The sequence below is a fragment of the Dromiciops gliroides genome, chromosome 1 (genome assembly GCF_019393635.1).
Source record: "Dromiciops gliroides isolate mDroGli1 chromosome 1, mDroGli1.pri, whole genome shotgun sequence".
In the NCBI taxonomy this organism is placed as follows: domain Eukaryota; kingdom Metazoa; phylum Chordata; class Mammalia; order Microbiotheria; family Microbiotheriidae; genus Dromiciops; species Dromiciops gliroides.
This window is the reverse complement of record NC_057861.1, coordinates 582,111,109-582,125,558: the sequence shown is the minus strand read 5'-3', so window position 1 is coordinate 582,125,558 and position 14,450 is coordinate 582,111,109. Positions and strand designations below refer to the sequence as shown.

The window sequence follows — 14,450 nt, the reverse complement described above, 5'->3', positions numbered from 1 at the left end:
TTAAGTTCTGAAATTAGTGTAAAAAGCAGTCATGGCCATGGGAGTTTAGATGAAGGACAGATGAGTGTGAGCTTTGTTAATTAGGGAAAGGTGTGATGATTTTGGACCTCAGAACTGGGACTGGAATAGGGAGAAACATAGTATGGGACTGAAGCAAGGGGGTAGGAATATTTGATAGGGCATGTGTGGTGGTGGGGAGTAGTGGAAGATTGATTTTGTAGATTAGAGAATTCATATGGGGTTATAGTGGGAAATAAGTTTAGAAATGTAGACTGGGACCAGATGATGGAAGGCCTTGCTTGAGGACCCCACATTTTATGATATAGGTTAAGGAGTAAACCATTGATAGTTTTTGAGTAGGAAAAGCACTTCATGAAGATTGATTTGGCAGTAGGGTATAGGATAGGCTAGATTGGAGGTTAGTGCTGTCAGATAATACTATATAAAGGCTTTAAGTTGGGAATGGAAATAAATAAGTGGCTATGAGAAATAGATCAAGGTGGCATAGTGGATAGAGTGCTGGTCCTGGAGTTCAAATCTGACATTTACTAGCTGTGTGACCCTGGGCAAGCCACTTAATCCTGTTTGCCTCAGTTTCCTCATCTGTAAAATGAGCTAGAGAAGAAAATGACAAACCACTCCAGTATCTCTGCCAAGAAAACTCCAACTGGGGTCACAAGGAGTCAGACATGACTGAAAATGACTGAACAAGAACAACAACTAAAGTGACAACTGAATGGACTAGATGACTTTTGTAGCCCCTTTCCCCTTTGAATCTATAGTCTTACTGTGCCTAAGTGCTATATTTTATATATGTGAGCTGATGATAATCTTATTATCATTTTATTAGGGTAGGGATCTCTGCACATCTAGCAGATATCTCTCATCAAGGCTGTCCTGTGGCGGGTGACTTCCTTCATTATTGAATCATTCTCCCTGTGTAGCTTTATGTCTCCCGAGTACCCCAGAACTGTGTTTTACTGGTTCCTTTCCATCACTCAGTCGTGCTGTGGTTTGCTCTGCTAAGCTGTCTTCATCCATATTGATTTCAGTTCCTCTCTGGGTTCCAGCTTGCTGGAGAAGACAGGAAGCCGAGAACCACATTACTTGATCCAACCGCGATAAGTCATTTGCTTCTCCTGGGCCCTGCAACCACATCTGGTCTCTGCTGATTTGTTACTGTTGCCTTTCAGGTGGTGGTGCCAGCGTCACCGTGAAAAATGCCACATTCACCTGGTCAAGAAATGATCCTCCGACTCTGAATGGGTGAGTCTTGGTAGGCATTCCAAACTGACCCGCAGACTTAACTGCTGACCTCAGCTGCTACTGGGTGGGTGGATGGAAGCAGGGAGATGGTCTCCTGCCTCTCCCCTTGCCTCCCTCTCTCTAGCTAGCAAGACTGAAATATGTACATTGGAAGGCATCTATGTGCTTGCTGTTGAAGAACATACATAGGCTCTTTTGAGTGCCTGCAAAGTAGAATGGGCCCTTTGAGGAATGCCACACTGCCCTGCCAAGCACTCCTTTCTCTGTGCAGCCATCCCTCTGCCCTCCTGTTCTCCTCCCTTTCAGTTGCTTATCTTTACGAGGCAGCACAATGTTAAGGGAAGTGACCTCTGTTTCCTTGGCAGCCAGTCTGAGGGTGGCTTGTCAAGTGCAGCCTATTTTTTTCAAAGTCAGTGCATTTTCTTAACTTGTGTGTCTACTGCAGACCTGACATTCAGCTTTATAGCTTGACGAGCAGGTTCTAAAAATGAAAAGTCTATAAGATGTTATTCATCTTATCTCCTAAAAAAACCACATTGTTTTATAGTATTGCACATGTATAGACTAATATCAGATTGCTTCCCATCTTGGGGAGGGGATGAGGGGAGGGAGAGAGAGTATTTGGAACTCAAAACTTTTACAAAAATGTTTTTAAATTGTTTTAATATGTAATTGGGGGAAATATTAAACATACATTTAGATTTGACAAATAGCTGCTTAGATATTTCTGAAACATTCTCAGAGGAGTAGACCTTTTTCGTTCACACATTCTGTTATCATTTGACATCTCACTCTCAGGAAGGCCTCCCCTCTGTCTAACCCTTATCCTTCCTGCTAAAACATTATTCCTTTCCCTTTTGTCTTTATTGGAGAGAAGGGAAAGAAATCTCTCTTCCTCCCCCTCCCCCCTGCTTTTTGCGGGGCAATGAGGGTTAAGTGACTTTGCCCAGGGTCACACAGCTAGTAAGTGTCAAGTGTCTGAGGTTGGATTTGAACTCAGGTCCTCCTGAATCCAGGGCCGGTGCTTTATCACTGTGCCACCTAGCTGCCCCCTAGAAAACTCTCTTTTAAGATGGAAGGACTCCTCTCCTAGTCATTCCATCCTGTTTCTCTACCTTCCTCTTCTTGAGTTCCCTGGTTCATTCTGGTCAGGGATAATTAAACCAGCCCCTCCCTTGCCTTCCTTGTTGGCTAAAGATGCTGGTTTTTCTCCTTGTTTCCTTTTAGCATCACTTTCAGTGTGCCAGAAGGTGCCTTGGTTGCTGTGTTGGGCCAAGTGGGCTGTGGGAAGTCATCCCTACTGTCGGCACTCTTGGCTGAGATGGATAAAATGGAGGGTCATGTGTCTATCAAGGTATGTTTCAGTATTCTTAGGAGCTAGAATAGATGAGAAGGGGGGATAACTCCACAGAAGGAAACGGGAAAGATGGCTTCTCTTTATCAGGAATATGAAGGGCATACAAATGGAGATGATGATGATGATGGTGGTGGTGGTAATGATAATGCTAAAGTAATAATAATAGCTAGCATTCGTATATTGCTTTGATGTTTGCAAAGCACTTTACAAATATTCCATTATTTAGCCTTTTCACAACTAAGTAAATAAAAAGCTAACATTTATATAGTGCTGTGTTTTACAATTGTTTTCTCATTCGATCCTCACAACAAACCTTGCAGGTAGGTGCTATTATTATCCCCCTTTTACAGATGAGGAAACTGAGACAGAGAAATAATTTGCCCAGGGTCACACAACTAATAAGTGTTTGAGATTGAATTTGAACTCAGGTCTTCCTTACTGGGAGTCTTGCACCAATGCTAAAAGACAGTGAGGTGGCACAGTGGATAGAGCACCCACCTGAACTCAGAGATATGAATTCAAATACGGCCTCAGACAGTTACTAGTTGTGTGACCCAGGGCAAGTCACTTCACTTCTATCTGCCTCAGACACAGCCTACCTTTAATTCAAAAAAATTGCTAATATTTGACTAGATTTTTTTTTCCTTTGACATAAGCCCTGAGCAATTTGTGAAAGAAGACATTATTTCTGATGTTTTATTTGGCAAGACTTATGTTTATTACCCCCAAATTATCCTAAATTCTGAATGAACAAAGGCTGCATTAATGAGTCTTTAACTCTGTTAAAGCCTTAATGGAGATTTCACCACCAAAGTGGTCATATTAGATATGTGGAAGGCAGTGCCATATACTCTAGTGGGCCCAGAGTCAGCAAAAGTCAAATCCCATCCCCGAAAGTAGCTGTGGATATATCACTTCATGGGGGAGCAATGGCTAGACAACAGTTTTGTCTGAAAAATTCTTGGGGTTTGGATGGCCTGCAAACTCATCATGAATTAGCAGTGAGCAGTGGCAGCCAAAAAAAAGCCAGTGTGATCTTGGATTACATCAGGAGAAGCACAGTTATAAGCCCAGTGCTGGCCTGACTTTGAATGGAGCATTGTGTTCAGGTCTGCTTAAGATGAATGATTGATCAGCTAGAAAGCATCCTCAGGCTGGCAGCTAATATGGTGAATGGCCTTCTAAGAGTCCGTGTCCTAGAAGGATGGAAAAAAGAAGGACTCAGAGGGAACATGATTATTGTGTTCAAGTATCTGAAGAACTTACTTGTGGAAAAAGGATTTGTCTTATTCTCTGGCTCCAAAGGATACGAGTAGAAACGATGGGTACAAGTTGCAAAGTGTGAGAGGGAAGGATAAAATTTGGAACTCAAAACTTTTTTTTTTTTAAGTGAGACATTTGGGGTTAAGTGACTTTCCCCCAGGGTCATACAGCTAGTAAGTGTCCGAGGCTGGCTTTGAACTCAGGTTCTCCTGAATCCAGGGCTGGTGCTTTATCCACTGTGCCACCTAGCTGCCCCTGGAACCCAAAACGTTTTTTTTAAATGTTAAAAAAAATTGTTTTAACATGTAATTGGGGGAAAAATAAAATATATTAAATAAGAGTGGAAAAAGAAGTTGCAAAGTGGCAAATGTAAGGTTGATGTCAGAACTTTTTTTTTTTTTTTTTTTTGATAATTAGAGGCCAGGCCAGGCATGGTAGCAAGTAAATATTAAGTGCTTATCATGCACCTTGCTAAGTGCTTACAGATATAATATGCAAAAAGAAATACTAGTTTTGCCTTCAAGGAGCTTGGGGGAAGACAAAACACAAAAAGGAGCTTAAATTGGGGTGGTTGGAGTGGTCCAGGGTCCCTGGAAGGTCCCTTTGGGAGAGGGTAAAAGTCTCAAAGTCAGAAGCAGATCAGAAAAGGAAGGAGTTGACTTTGGCCCTTCCCCCCAAATGGAAGCCTCAAGAGTAACTCATCAGTGTGGGGGCGGGGGTGTGTGTGGCAGGTACAGTAGAGGAATGTCCCAGTGTGAGGAGGCCCTAGGCACCCAGATGATAGGGGACTTCCCTTGATTGTCATCTTCAAGTAGAGACTGGCTACTTATTGGGTCTATTATAATGAGGATTCTTTTTGGTAGGTGGCTTGAACTAGATGTAGATGTAGATGTAGATGGGTGCTAATGGCCCCTCCACCATTAAAAAAATCTATGATTTATCTCTCTGTGTCTGTTTCCTAATCTGTAAAATCCACCTAACTATGCCACTTACCTTCTAGGGAATGCCTAGAGCAGTGGTATCCAGCTCAGTAGATACATATCCCTGCAGGCTGTATGTTAACTTAGAAAACTACTTGTTAACACTGTCTGTGTTCTATTGGGGTTTTTTTTTGTTTGTTTTTTAGTGAGGCAGTTGGGGTTAAGTGACTTGCCCAGGGTCACACAGCTAGTAAGTGTTAAGTGTCTGAGGCTGGATTTGAACACAGGTCCTCCTCAATCCAGGGCCAGTGCTCTATCCACTGCACCACCCAGCTGCCCCTCTATTGTTTTTTAAAATTTATTTTGTTAAATACTTTATCTGGTTTAGGCAACACTGGGAGTATTGGACCTGCTGGCCCATATTCCACACCTCTGCCTTAGAGTATTCATTAAGATAATAAATGTGTAAAGGGGTTGAGTAGAATATAAAACACTGTACAGATGCTTCATAGGGACGGTGTGTGTTTTGTCTCCTGTCTATTCCCTTTCTCATTATTCCCTTTTGCCTTTTATAGGGTTCTGTGGCTTATGTCCCCCAGCAGGCCTGGATCCAGAATGCTTCTCTTAGGGAGAATGTTCTCTTTGGACGACAGCCCCAAGAGCGGTTCTACAGGGATGTGATTGAGGCCTGTGCGTTACTCCCAGACTTGGAGATTTTGCCCAGTGGCGACCGGACTGAGATTGGAGAGAAGGTGGGTAGGCTATTGGCTTTAGCCCTTTCGAGGGAGAAATTCTTCCTTGGGCATCCAGGTCTAACTGCTGTGAGAAACAACAAAGCAGCAAGCTGGGTCTGAGTCTCACCTCTGCTGTTTACTGGCCAAGTAGCCTTGGGCAAGCCATTTAACAAATGCTCTGACCTTTTATCTATATTAACTCCTTTGATCCTCACAGCAACCCTGTGAGGTAGGTGCTTTTATTTTCCCCATTTACAGATGAGAAAACTGAGGCTGAGGTAGGTTAAGTGACTTTTGGTCAGTAAGCATTTACTAAGTGCCTGCTGGGGATATGGAAAGAGGCAAAAGTCCCTGCCCTCAAGGAGCTCACAGTTTAATGGGGGAGACAATACACAGACAAACTTGTACAAAACAAGGTACGGGAAATAATTAAGAGGGGTTGTTAGCTGGTAATTGTCTGGGGCATGATTTGAAATCATATCTTCCTTATTCAAATTTGACTGTTTTATCCATTTTGCCACCTAGTTGTTATATGGATTCAATGAAATAACCCATATAAAGATGCTTTGCAAAGCACCTTTGTCAAGTGCTATAGAGATGTGAGGAATTTTTCTTGGAGGGGATGACAGTAGCCTTTTTTGAGCCATGCCTTGGGCTAGCCTGCACCTGCCACAGTCTGGGAACACAGTGGCATTTGAGCCATGTGAACAGCTTGTTTAATGGGTTTGAAAACTAGTCAGATTCCTTATATGAAGTCAGGGGCCCTCTGGATGACTCGTGCCTGAAACCCTTAGTTACTGAAATGGAGCTCAGGACCAATGAATCACAGCACAGCTGACTCGCAACTTTTCACAGGCAGTTTAAAATTCCAGACCGGCCCTCGTGCTCAGGGATTGCAAAGTTACTTTAATATGAAATAAAGTGAAACTTAGTTTTTAAAGTAAATCTGCTTGCCTTTTCTCTCTTTCTTCTCCTGCTCTCCTCCCCCCCCCCACCCCCCAAGCAAAACAAAACAAAAAAAGCCCCAAACCAAAACCAAGGTCATAAAGTAGCTAGGTGAGCTGGACCTGAAGTAAGGGAGAACTGAATTCAAATATGGCCTCAGAGAATTGTTAACTGTGTGATCCTAGTTGAGTCATTTAACCTCTGTCTGCCTTGGTTTCCTCATCTGTGAAATAGAACTAAGAATAACACCTAGCTCCCAGGGTTGTTGAGAGGATAAAATTTAATACTATTTTGTTAAGCTCTTTGTAAACTTCAAGGCACTATAGAAATGCCATTATTATTATTATTATTTTATTACTATTCTAAAGCCAAATAATGATTTTTCTATTATCTGTAGTTTGGGGTCATTCATGCTACTCTTATCCTCCATCCCATCGAATGAATAGACATTGAGACCCTCCCTTCCATTTAGAGACAGACAAGGCACAACTGAATTTCTTGTGGTTCACCATGTTTCTTTTTTCTTGGGGGTGGTTAGGGGTGATTTTTTTTTAATCCTGAACTTAACAAACCAAATAAAATGAATATTTCCATATACACAGTAGAACAGAAGAGGAATATACATGGAACTGACTCTCCATTATGAGTGGCTTGCTTTTCTTTTAGAATAAATGACAAATTCAACATGTAATTTTTGTTGTTTTTTTTTTGGCGGGGCTGTGGGGGTTAAGTGACTTGCCCAGGGTCACACAGTAAGTTTCAAGTGTCTCAGGCCGGATTTGAACTCAGGTACTCCTGAATCCAGGGCCAGCTCTTTAACCACTGCGCCATCTAGCTGCCCCCCAACAACATGTAATTTTTGAAGCTGTCCTGCTTAGTTGTGGTTCCTTCTGTCTCTCTTTCTCTTCTCTTCAAGCTCACTGTTTTTTCTGAGGAGCTCATATAGATTTGGGCTTTTTTTAATTTAAAAAAAAATTGTTTTTTTCTTACTGATTTTCCTAGGGTGTAAATCTGTCTGGAGGTCAGAAGCAGCGAGTGAGCCTGGCACGGGCCGTTTACTGTGATTCAGATGTGTATCTCTTTGATGATCCCCTCTCTGCAGTGGATGCCCATGTGGGAAAACACATATTTGAAAAAGTGATTGGCCCTCAGGGCATGCTGAAAAACAAGGTATTAAAGAGCTGGGGTTTTCCAATAAAGGAGAGAAGTGTAGACAGAGTGACTACTTGCTTTAGATAGACTATAGAGCCCATTATGCATCATGGTACAAGGAGGTAGGAGGTGATAAGAGTTGGAGAGAGAGGGGAATCCCTATCATTTTTCTTTTTGGGGGGCAGTATGTTCCCTTTGTGACTTCTTAGCTTTCCATTTCTTTTTGGGTGTGATTTTAATCATTTTAGTTTGAATGCTTCCTTTAAAAGTCTTCCTGAGATTGTTTTGACAAACTCTAGCCTGTTTAACAAAAATCCTCCCATCCCTTATCACTGTAATGCTGAATTCATTCATTCTGGCTGTCCAGAAGGAACCTTTCCCTTCTAATTTAGGCAAAGGTGGTGATGAGTCCTCAGAGACAAATTTCCATGCCAAGACCTCAATGAGTTGTATAGATTGACATGTTCTACATGGAGAGCTGTGGGCCATGCAATTTGAGGGTGAAGGGGAGGATTCAAGAATGGCTTTCTAGGAGAGTGGGAAATGGTTTTCTTCCTTCTTAGCATTACACAGCAAAGTACCTCCTGCCAGACACTGACCCTGATGGCCCTGTTTGGTCTCATGTCATAGGGAGTTTATGATGGACGATCTGCATGGGATGGTTGTCTGCATCTGATGGAGTCTAGTTGGGTTTTGTGTTTGTGTTTTTAGACTCGCATATTAGTAACTCACAGCATCAGCTACCTGTCCCAGGTGGATGTGATCATCGTGATGAGCGACGGTAAGATCTCTGAGATGGGCTCGTACCAGGAGCTGCTGGACCGAGATGGAGCCTTTGCAGAATTCCTCCGGACTTATGCAAACACTGATCAGAACATGGAAAGTGGAGGTAAGAGCAGGGTAAAGAGAGATACTACCTTGAGGAATCCCACTCTCTTCCAGTCTGAAGAGTGCATCTTTAAAACTACCCTGTTTAATAAATAAATAAATAGATAGATAGATAGATAAATAGATAAATAAATAAATGAATGAATGAATGAATGAATAAATAAATAAATAAATAAATAAATGAATGAATGAATAAGCAAACAAACAAACAAATTAAATAAAATAAATAAATAAGGGCAGCTAGGTGTCGCAGTGGATAGAGCACCAACCCTGGAGTCAGGAGGAGCTGAGTTCAAATCTGGACTCAGACATTTAACACTTACTAGCTGTGTGACCCTAGGCAAGTCACTTAACCCCAGTTGCCTCACACACACATACAAAAAGCTCAAAACTACCCTGTTTGCCTGTTTGGCCTCCTTAGTGTGAGAGATGTCAGATGCTGGTCCAGGTTCCAGGTTCTGCCTTTTATTTACAAGTGTGGCATAACCTTTTCATGCGGAATACAGAAATGTCCTCACTGTGCTCTTGGCCTTTCCTTCCTTCCATATTAGTACAGACAAAGGACTAGATGACCTTCTCTTAGTAGATGTGTCCTGGTAGCTAACAATTGAGAATCAGTCTCTTCTTTTTTTCCCAGTTGCACCAGTCCAGAATCTAAAGCTCGCGAAAGTCAGCAGAGGTAAAAGACAGAAATGGGGAAGCTGTTTGTGTTCTTGAGGAGTACAAGGCAGAGGAGGCAGCTCTGGGCTGGCCTGGACATGTTTCCTGTGGTCTTTTTGTGTCTGATCTTAGGGGGAGGACAATTTAGAGAGACTTCCAGGGAGAATTATTATTCACTCTTTCATTGTTGATGCCTCATTTGTTACTTCCAAGAGACTCAGCCCCTACTTCCTTTTTTCTCCCTGTCGGGCAAGATAAAAAATTTGTGGGAGTGTATTTTCCATCCCTTTTTGTTTTGTTCTGTGCTGACATTGTAACTTACTGAAAATTTTAATAGCAAAACTGACATTGGATCTTTTAAATTATATCCTCCAGTTACTCTCATGCCCTGTATTCATTCTGAGACATTGAGTAGCTGAGTTATTTTGTCTTTGCACCTTAGATTTTTCTAGGGCTCATGTTGGTTTCTGTCTCCCTAGTCTCAGAGGATGGTTGTTGCTGTTCAGTTGTTTCAGTTGTGTTTGACTCCTTGTGACCCTATTTGGTGTTTTCTTTGTTTTTGTGAGGCAATTGGGGGTTAAGTGATCTGGCCAGGGTCACACAGCTAGTAAGTGTCAAGTGTCTGAGGCTGGATTTGAACTCAAGTTCTCCTGAATCCAGGGTCAGTGCTTTATCTACTGCGCCACCTGGCTGCCCCTATTTGGGATTTTCTTGGCAAAGATATGGGAGTGGTTTGCCATTTCCTTCTCCAGCTTATTTCTTCTTTCTTTCTTTGTTTTTGTGAGGCAGTTGGGGGTTAAGTGACTTGCCCAGGGTCACACAGCTAGTATGTTTCAAGTGTCTGAGGCCAGATTTGAACTTATGTCCTCTTGAATTCAGGGCTGGCACTTTATCCACTGCTACCCTCTTCTCCAGCTTATTTCACGGAAGAGGAAACTGAGGTAAACAGGGTTAAATTACTTGCCCAGTGCCACACAGCTACTTTGTGTCTGAGGCTGGATTTGAACTCAGGTCTTCCTGATTCCAGGCCTGGTGCTCTATCCACTGCACCACTTAGCTACCCCCCAGAGGATAGTAGCAAAGGTTATTTGATCTAGCTGCTCCTCCATAAGTAGGCTTTTGTTAAAATAATACATAGAACCACATTCTTCCTTTGTTAGCAACCAGCCACTGACACCTTAGCTCTCTCAGCAAGTGATTTTATAAACGCCTATCCCTTTGGGAGGCCTCCTGAAAACTGTCCTCAACTATTGAAACTAGTCGAGACTGTCTCCTAACCTCCAGAAGCAAGGAAAGACTTTTCAAAAGTTCCAGTTAAAAAAAAACAACAAACAACTTTTTTCCATCAAGGAGCATTTCTTTCCCTCCCACCTATCCCTCCCTCATGAAAAAGTAAAACCAAGCCCTCACCACAGATATGCATAGCCAAACAAAACAGCTCTGACCTTATTCTACATCTTGAATGCATCACCTCTGTGTCAGGAGGTGGGTGGCTTGCTTCCTCATTGGTCCTCTGGCCTCATGCCTGGTCATTGCGTTGATCAGCGTTCTTAAGTCTTTTTGAGTTGCCTGTCTTTTCAGTGTTGTGATGATTGTCTAAAGTGGCCTCCTGGTTCTGCTCACTTCCTTCTGTATCGGGTTTCTCTGAAAATGCCAGCCATTATTTTGCATGGTCCCAAAGTATTCCATTACATTCATATACAACTGTCCTTTCTGCAATATGTACAGATTACATCTGTGGTTTTCCCCATCCCTTTTGTATTGCTCACTGCTAACATAATTTGTATAGATTGGACCAAGTACAATGGTATATAAAAAGATTCTTGGAATCCAGAAACATGCCTTGGTTTATTCCCTTCAAAGCTACCTGAGCTTTGGCAGTCATTCATGTAGAATGTCAGTTCTTTTTTTTAATCTTCAAGTCAATTGAATAATTGAAATGCTATTGGTCACCTTAGCACCCAACTATTCAGTCAATTGTTTGTTTGTTTGTTTTCCAGTTGTGTTAAACTCTTTATGACCCCATTTGGGGTTTTCTTGGTAAAGGTTCTGGAGTGGTTTGCCATATTTTACAGATGAGAAACTGAAGCAAATAGAATTAAGTGACTTGTCCAGGGTCACCCAGCTAAGTGTCTGAGGCTAGATTTGAACTAAGGGCCTCCTCATTCCAAGCCCAGCATACTCGCCACTGTATCATCTAATTGCCTTGAACCCAACTATGCATCTCCCCAATTCAGAGACCAGTGAGACCTTCCTTCTTTTCTTGAGGCAATATAGAGGCTTTTCTTTGTTTTTGTTTTTGTTTTGTTTTAGGTGAGGCAATAGGTGTTAAGTGACTTGGCCAGGGTCACACAGCTAGTAAGTGTCAAGTGTCTAAGGCCGGATTTGAACTCAGGCCCTCCTGAATCCAAGGCCAGTGCTCTATGCACTGTGCCACCTAGATGCCCCAATATAGAGGTGTTTCTAACTAGGATTGAGGCTCTTACTCAGATTCAGCCAATCTTTAGCACTGGTATACCTGAATTCTCAATAATATTTTGCTGACTACCTGAGAAGCTCTCTTCTCCCCCCCCCCCTTTTTGCATTTAATTTTTATTTTATTTTTTCTCAATTACATATAAACACAATTTTTTAACATTTTAATTTTAATTCCAGAAAAGGAAGCTTTTCTCTGTTTGAGAAGCATCCCCATTTCTGTTGAGGATTTTACAATCCTTTTGCCAGTAACTTAGGTGAATAACCCAGATTCTTCATCTCCCTTTCTCACCCCTGTACACTCAGTTGCCAGGTCTTATCATTTCTACTTTCACAGTGTTTTTCTCAGTTCTCTCCCCTCACACAGCCGTGACCCTCATTCCCCTTTTTTCTTTGGGGGGGGGGGGTCAAAGACCTTGCCTAGGGTCTAGTAAGTGTCAAGTGTCTGAGGTCAGATGTGAACTCAGGTCCTCCTGAATCCAGGGCCACTGCGCCACCTAGCTGCCTGCCCCTTCCCTCTTCACCCTTCCCCCCCAATTCTCTTTCACTTGAACACTTGCAACAGCGCCCTAACTTGGTGCATCTGATTGGTTCCATCTCCTGTCTCCCCAAACCATCCTCCTCAAATGATGTTTCCATGGCACTCCCCTCCTCATAAACACATTGGCTCCTTCCTGCCTCTAGGGTAATATATAAACCTTGCAGCCTTTCATTTAATCCATCAATCATCAAGTCCTTATAAAATGCCTCATGTGCCGGGCACTAAGCTAGATGGCTGGAGATACAGGTACCAAGAATGGAATCATCCCCAATCATTGCCTCCCTTTTTAATGGGAGAAACAATGAGCTCACGCACAAATGTACGCAATATAAAAACGCAGGGTGTTTGAAGCTTTAATAGCTTAAACCTGTATTAAGACTTTGGGGACATCCTGTATAAAGTGAATAAATACAAATATATGCAAGGTGGTTTGAAAGGGAAGGCACTAACAGTTGAGAGTATCAGAAAAGGCTGCATGCAGAAAATGGAGTCTGAGATGGAAAGAAGACCCTGTAACATAGAATTCCTTCACAAATGTGGTTCCATGGATAGAGCACCGGCCCTGGATTCAGGAAGACCTGAGTTCAAATGTGACCTTAGACACTTGTCACTTACTGTGTGATCCTGGGCAAGTCACTTAATCCTCATAGTCCCGCCAAAAAAACAACCAAAAAACAAAAACAAATGTGGGTCCAACCTAATTTTCTAGCTTTGTTTCACAGCTAGAAATTTCATTTCCCACATGAACTCTGTATTCCAACCAGACTGGAGTACTGTTTTTTTCTTAAACTTGACATTCCATTTCCTCTTCCACATGTTCCCTTCCAGGCCACAGAATGCAGTCATTCTTCCCTCTTTGCCTTAGAATATTTTTTCTTCAGGGCTCCACTCATGTACCAACTCGTCCTGCAAAATGTGCCCTTATCCTTCTGTTCTCACTGCTCCCTCTCTTCCTCTTTCACTCCACCTCTCCTCCCCTCCTCTCATTAAATTACTCCTTATAGTAGAATGGAAGCTTCTTCAGGGTTGTTTCTCCCATACCTAGCACAGGGCTTTCTAAATAGGGGCCGCTTAACAGATAGTCATTGAGGTCAGGTTGAATCACATGGAATAATGGCCCCCATAGATGGAATTTTTCCAGGTTGTTTTTCTCTTACCAACTTGGTGACACGGATATATAGGTATCGTTATCCCTGTTCTGCAGATGGAGACACTGAGGTTAAGAGACTTTTCTCATGAAAAGTGGCAAAGCTAGGACTCCACCTCCGCTCCTCTAACTCAAAACCCAGTGTTTTTCCCTCCACATCAAGTTCCCGTCACTGATCTCTCAGAAACATGGTACTTTTCTTAGAGCTGGCCTATATGTGAGTGTTATCTAACGCTTCTTATGGGATAGCATGGGGAAGGGGAAACTTAGGTTGCTTCTTTCAATCATTCTTGGTTTCCCCAACTGCATTTCTTGATACTTTTTTCCTTTAAACTTATTAGTTTTGGGCAGAGAGGGTACAGACATTCTTTATTCCGCCCCACAGAAAATGCAGAAAGCACATAGGGATTTATTGTTGCCTTAAACAATTGGTATGGTTCTTTCCCCACCTTTCCCCAAGTATCTTCTATATTCATAGCAATATTCCAAGGAATTTAGTGTAACAATTGGAATGACGCCACCTGCTGGAGACTTACTGTAGAAAAGTTCCGCTATGAAAGGAAGGTCTTTGAGGGCAAGAACATGCGTCTTTTCTTTGGGGTCAGGAAGTGACGTTGGCTAGTGGGAGGAAGAAGGAAGAGCTGGGCGCTCTGACTCGCTATCTTTTCCTTTGGACTCTGGTGGAAAGCGGAGCTAGAAATGTGCTCTCCCTTTAATAGATAGATGAATGTAGGCCTTTCTTTCTCTCTTTACCAAATTCTTATTCTCCTTAATAAATGCTTAAAAGTCTAACTCTTGCTAAAGCTTATAATTTATTGGCGACCACTCATTAGATATTTTAGACAGACTAGCTAGAATTTAGCCCTTAACATTAGACTTCCCTTAGTTAGCAGCCCTCTTTCTCATGAGCCTTGGACTGGCCAGATTAGACAAAGTCTGAGTCTTTTGTTCTTTGTGTATTATGGCTTAGACACTGGGGGAGTGAAGGGGGTGCATACCCCCTTCCTCCCCTGCTTCTTCTCCAGCCTTAGGGCCCTTCATGTGATTCCCATCCCTCTCCAAAAGTCCAGTGATGCCCAGGGAATATTCCGTCATTCAGATT

At 42.4% G+C, this 14,450-nt stretch overlaps 1 protein-coding gene across 1 annotated transcript in view; it reads left to right on the top strand.

The window, feature by feature from the left end:
- ABCC1 (ATP binding cassette subfamily C member 1) overlaps nt 1-14,450 on the top strand; it is a 155,500-nt gene that overhangs the window by 106,246 nt on the left and 34,804 nt on the right. Inside the window, exons 15-19 of the mRNA XM_043979082.1 lie at nt 1,194-1,266; nt 2,494-2,620; nt 5,382-5,558; nt 7,488-7,655; nt 8,349-8,526. Coding sequence (XP_043835017.1) covers nt 1,194-1,266; nt 2,494-2,620; nt 5,382-5,558; nt 7,488-7,655; nt 8,349-8,526 — 723 coding nt within the window. The remainder of the gene's footprint in view (nt 1-1,193; nt 1,267-2,493; nt 2,621-5,381; nt 5,559-7,487; nt 7,656-8,348; nt 8,527-14,450) is intronic.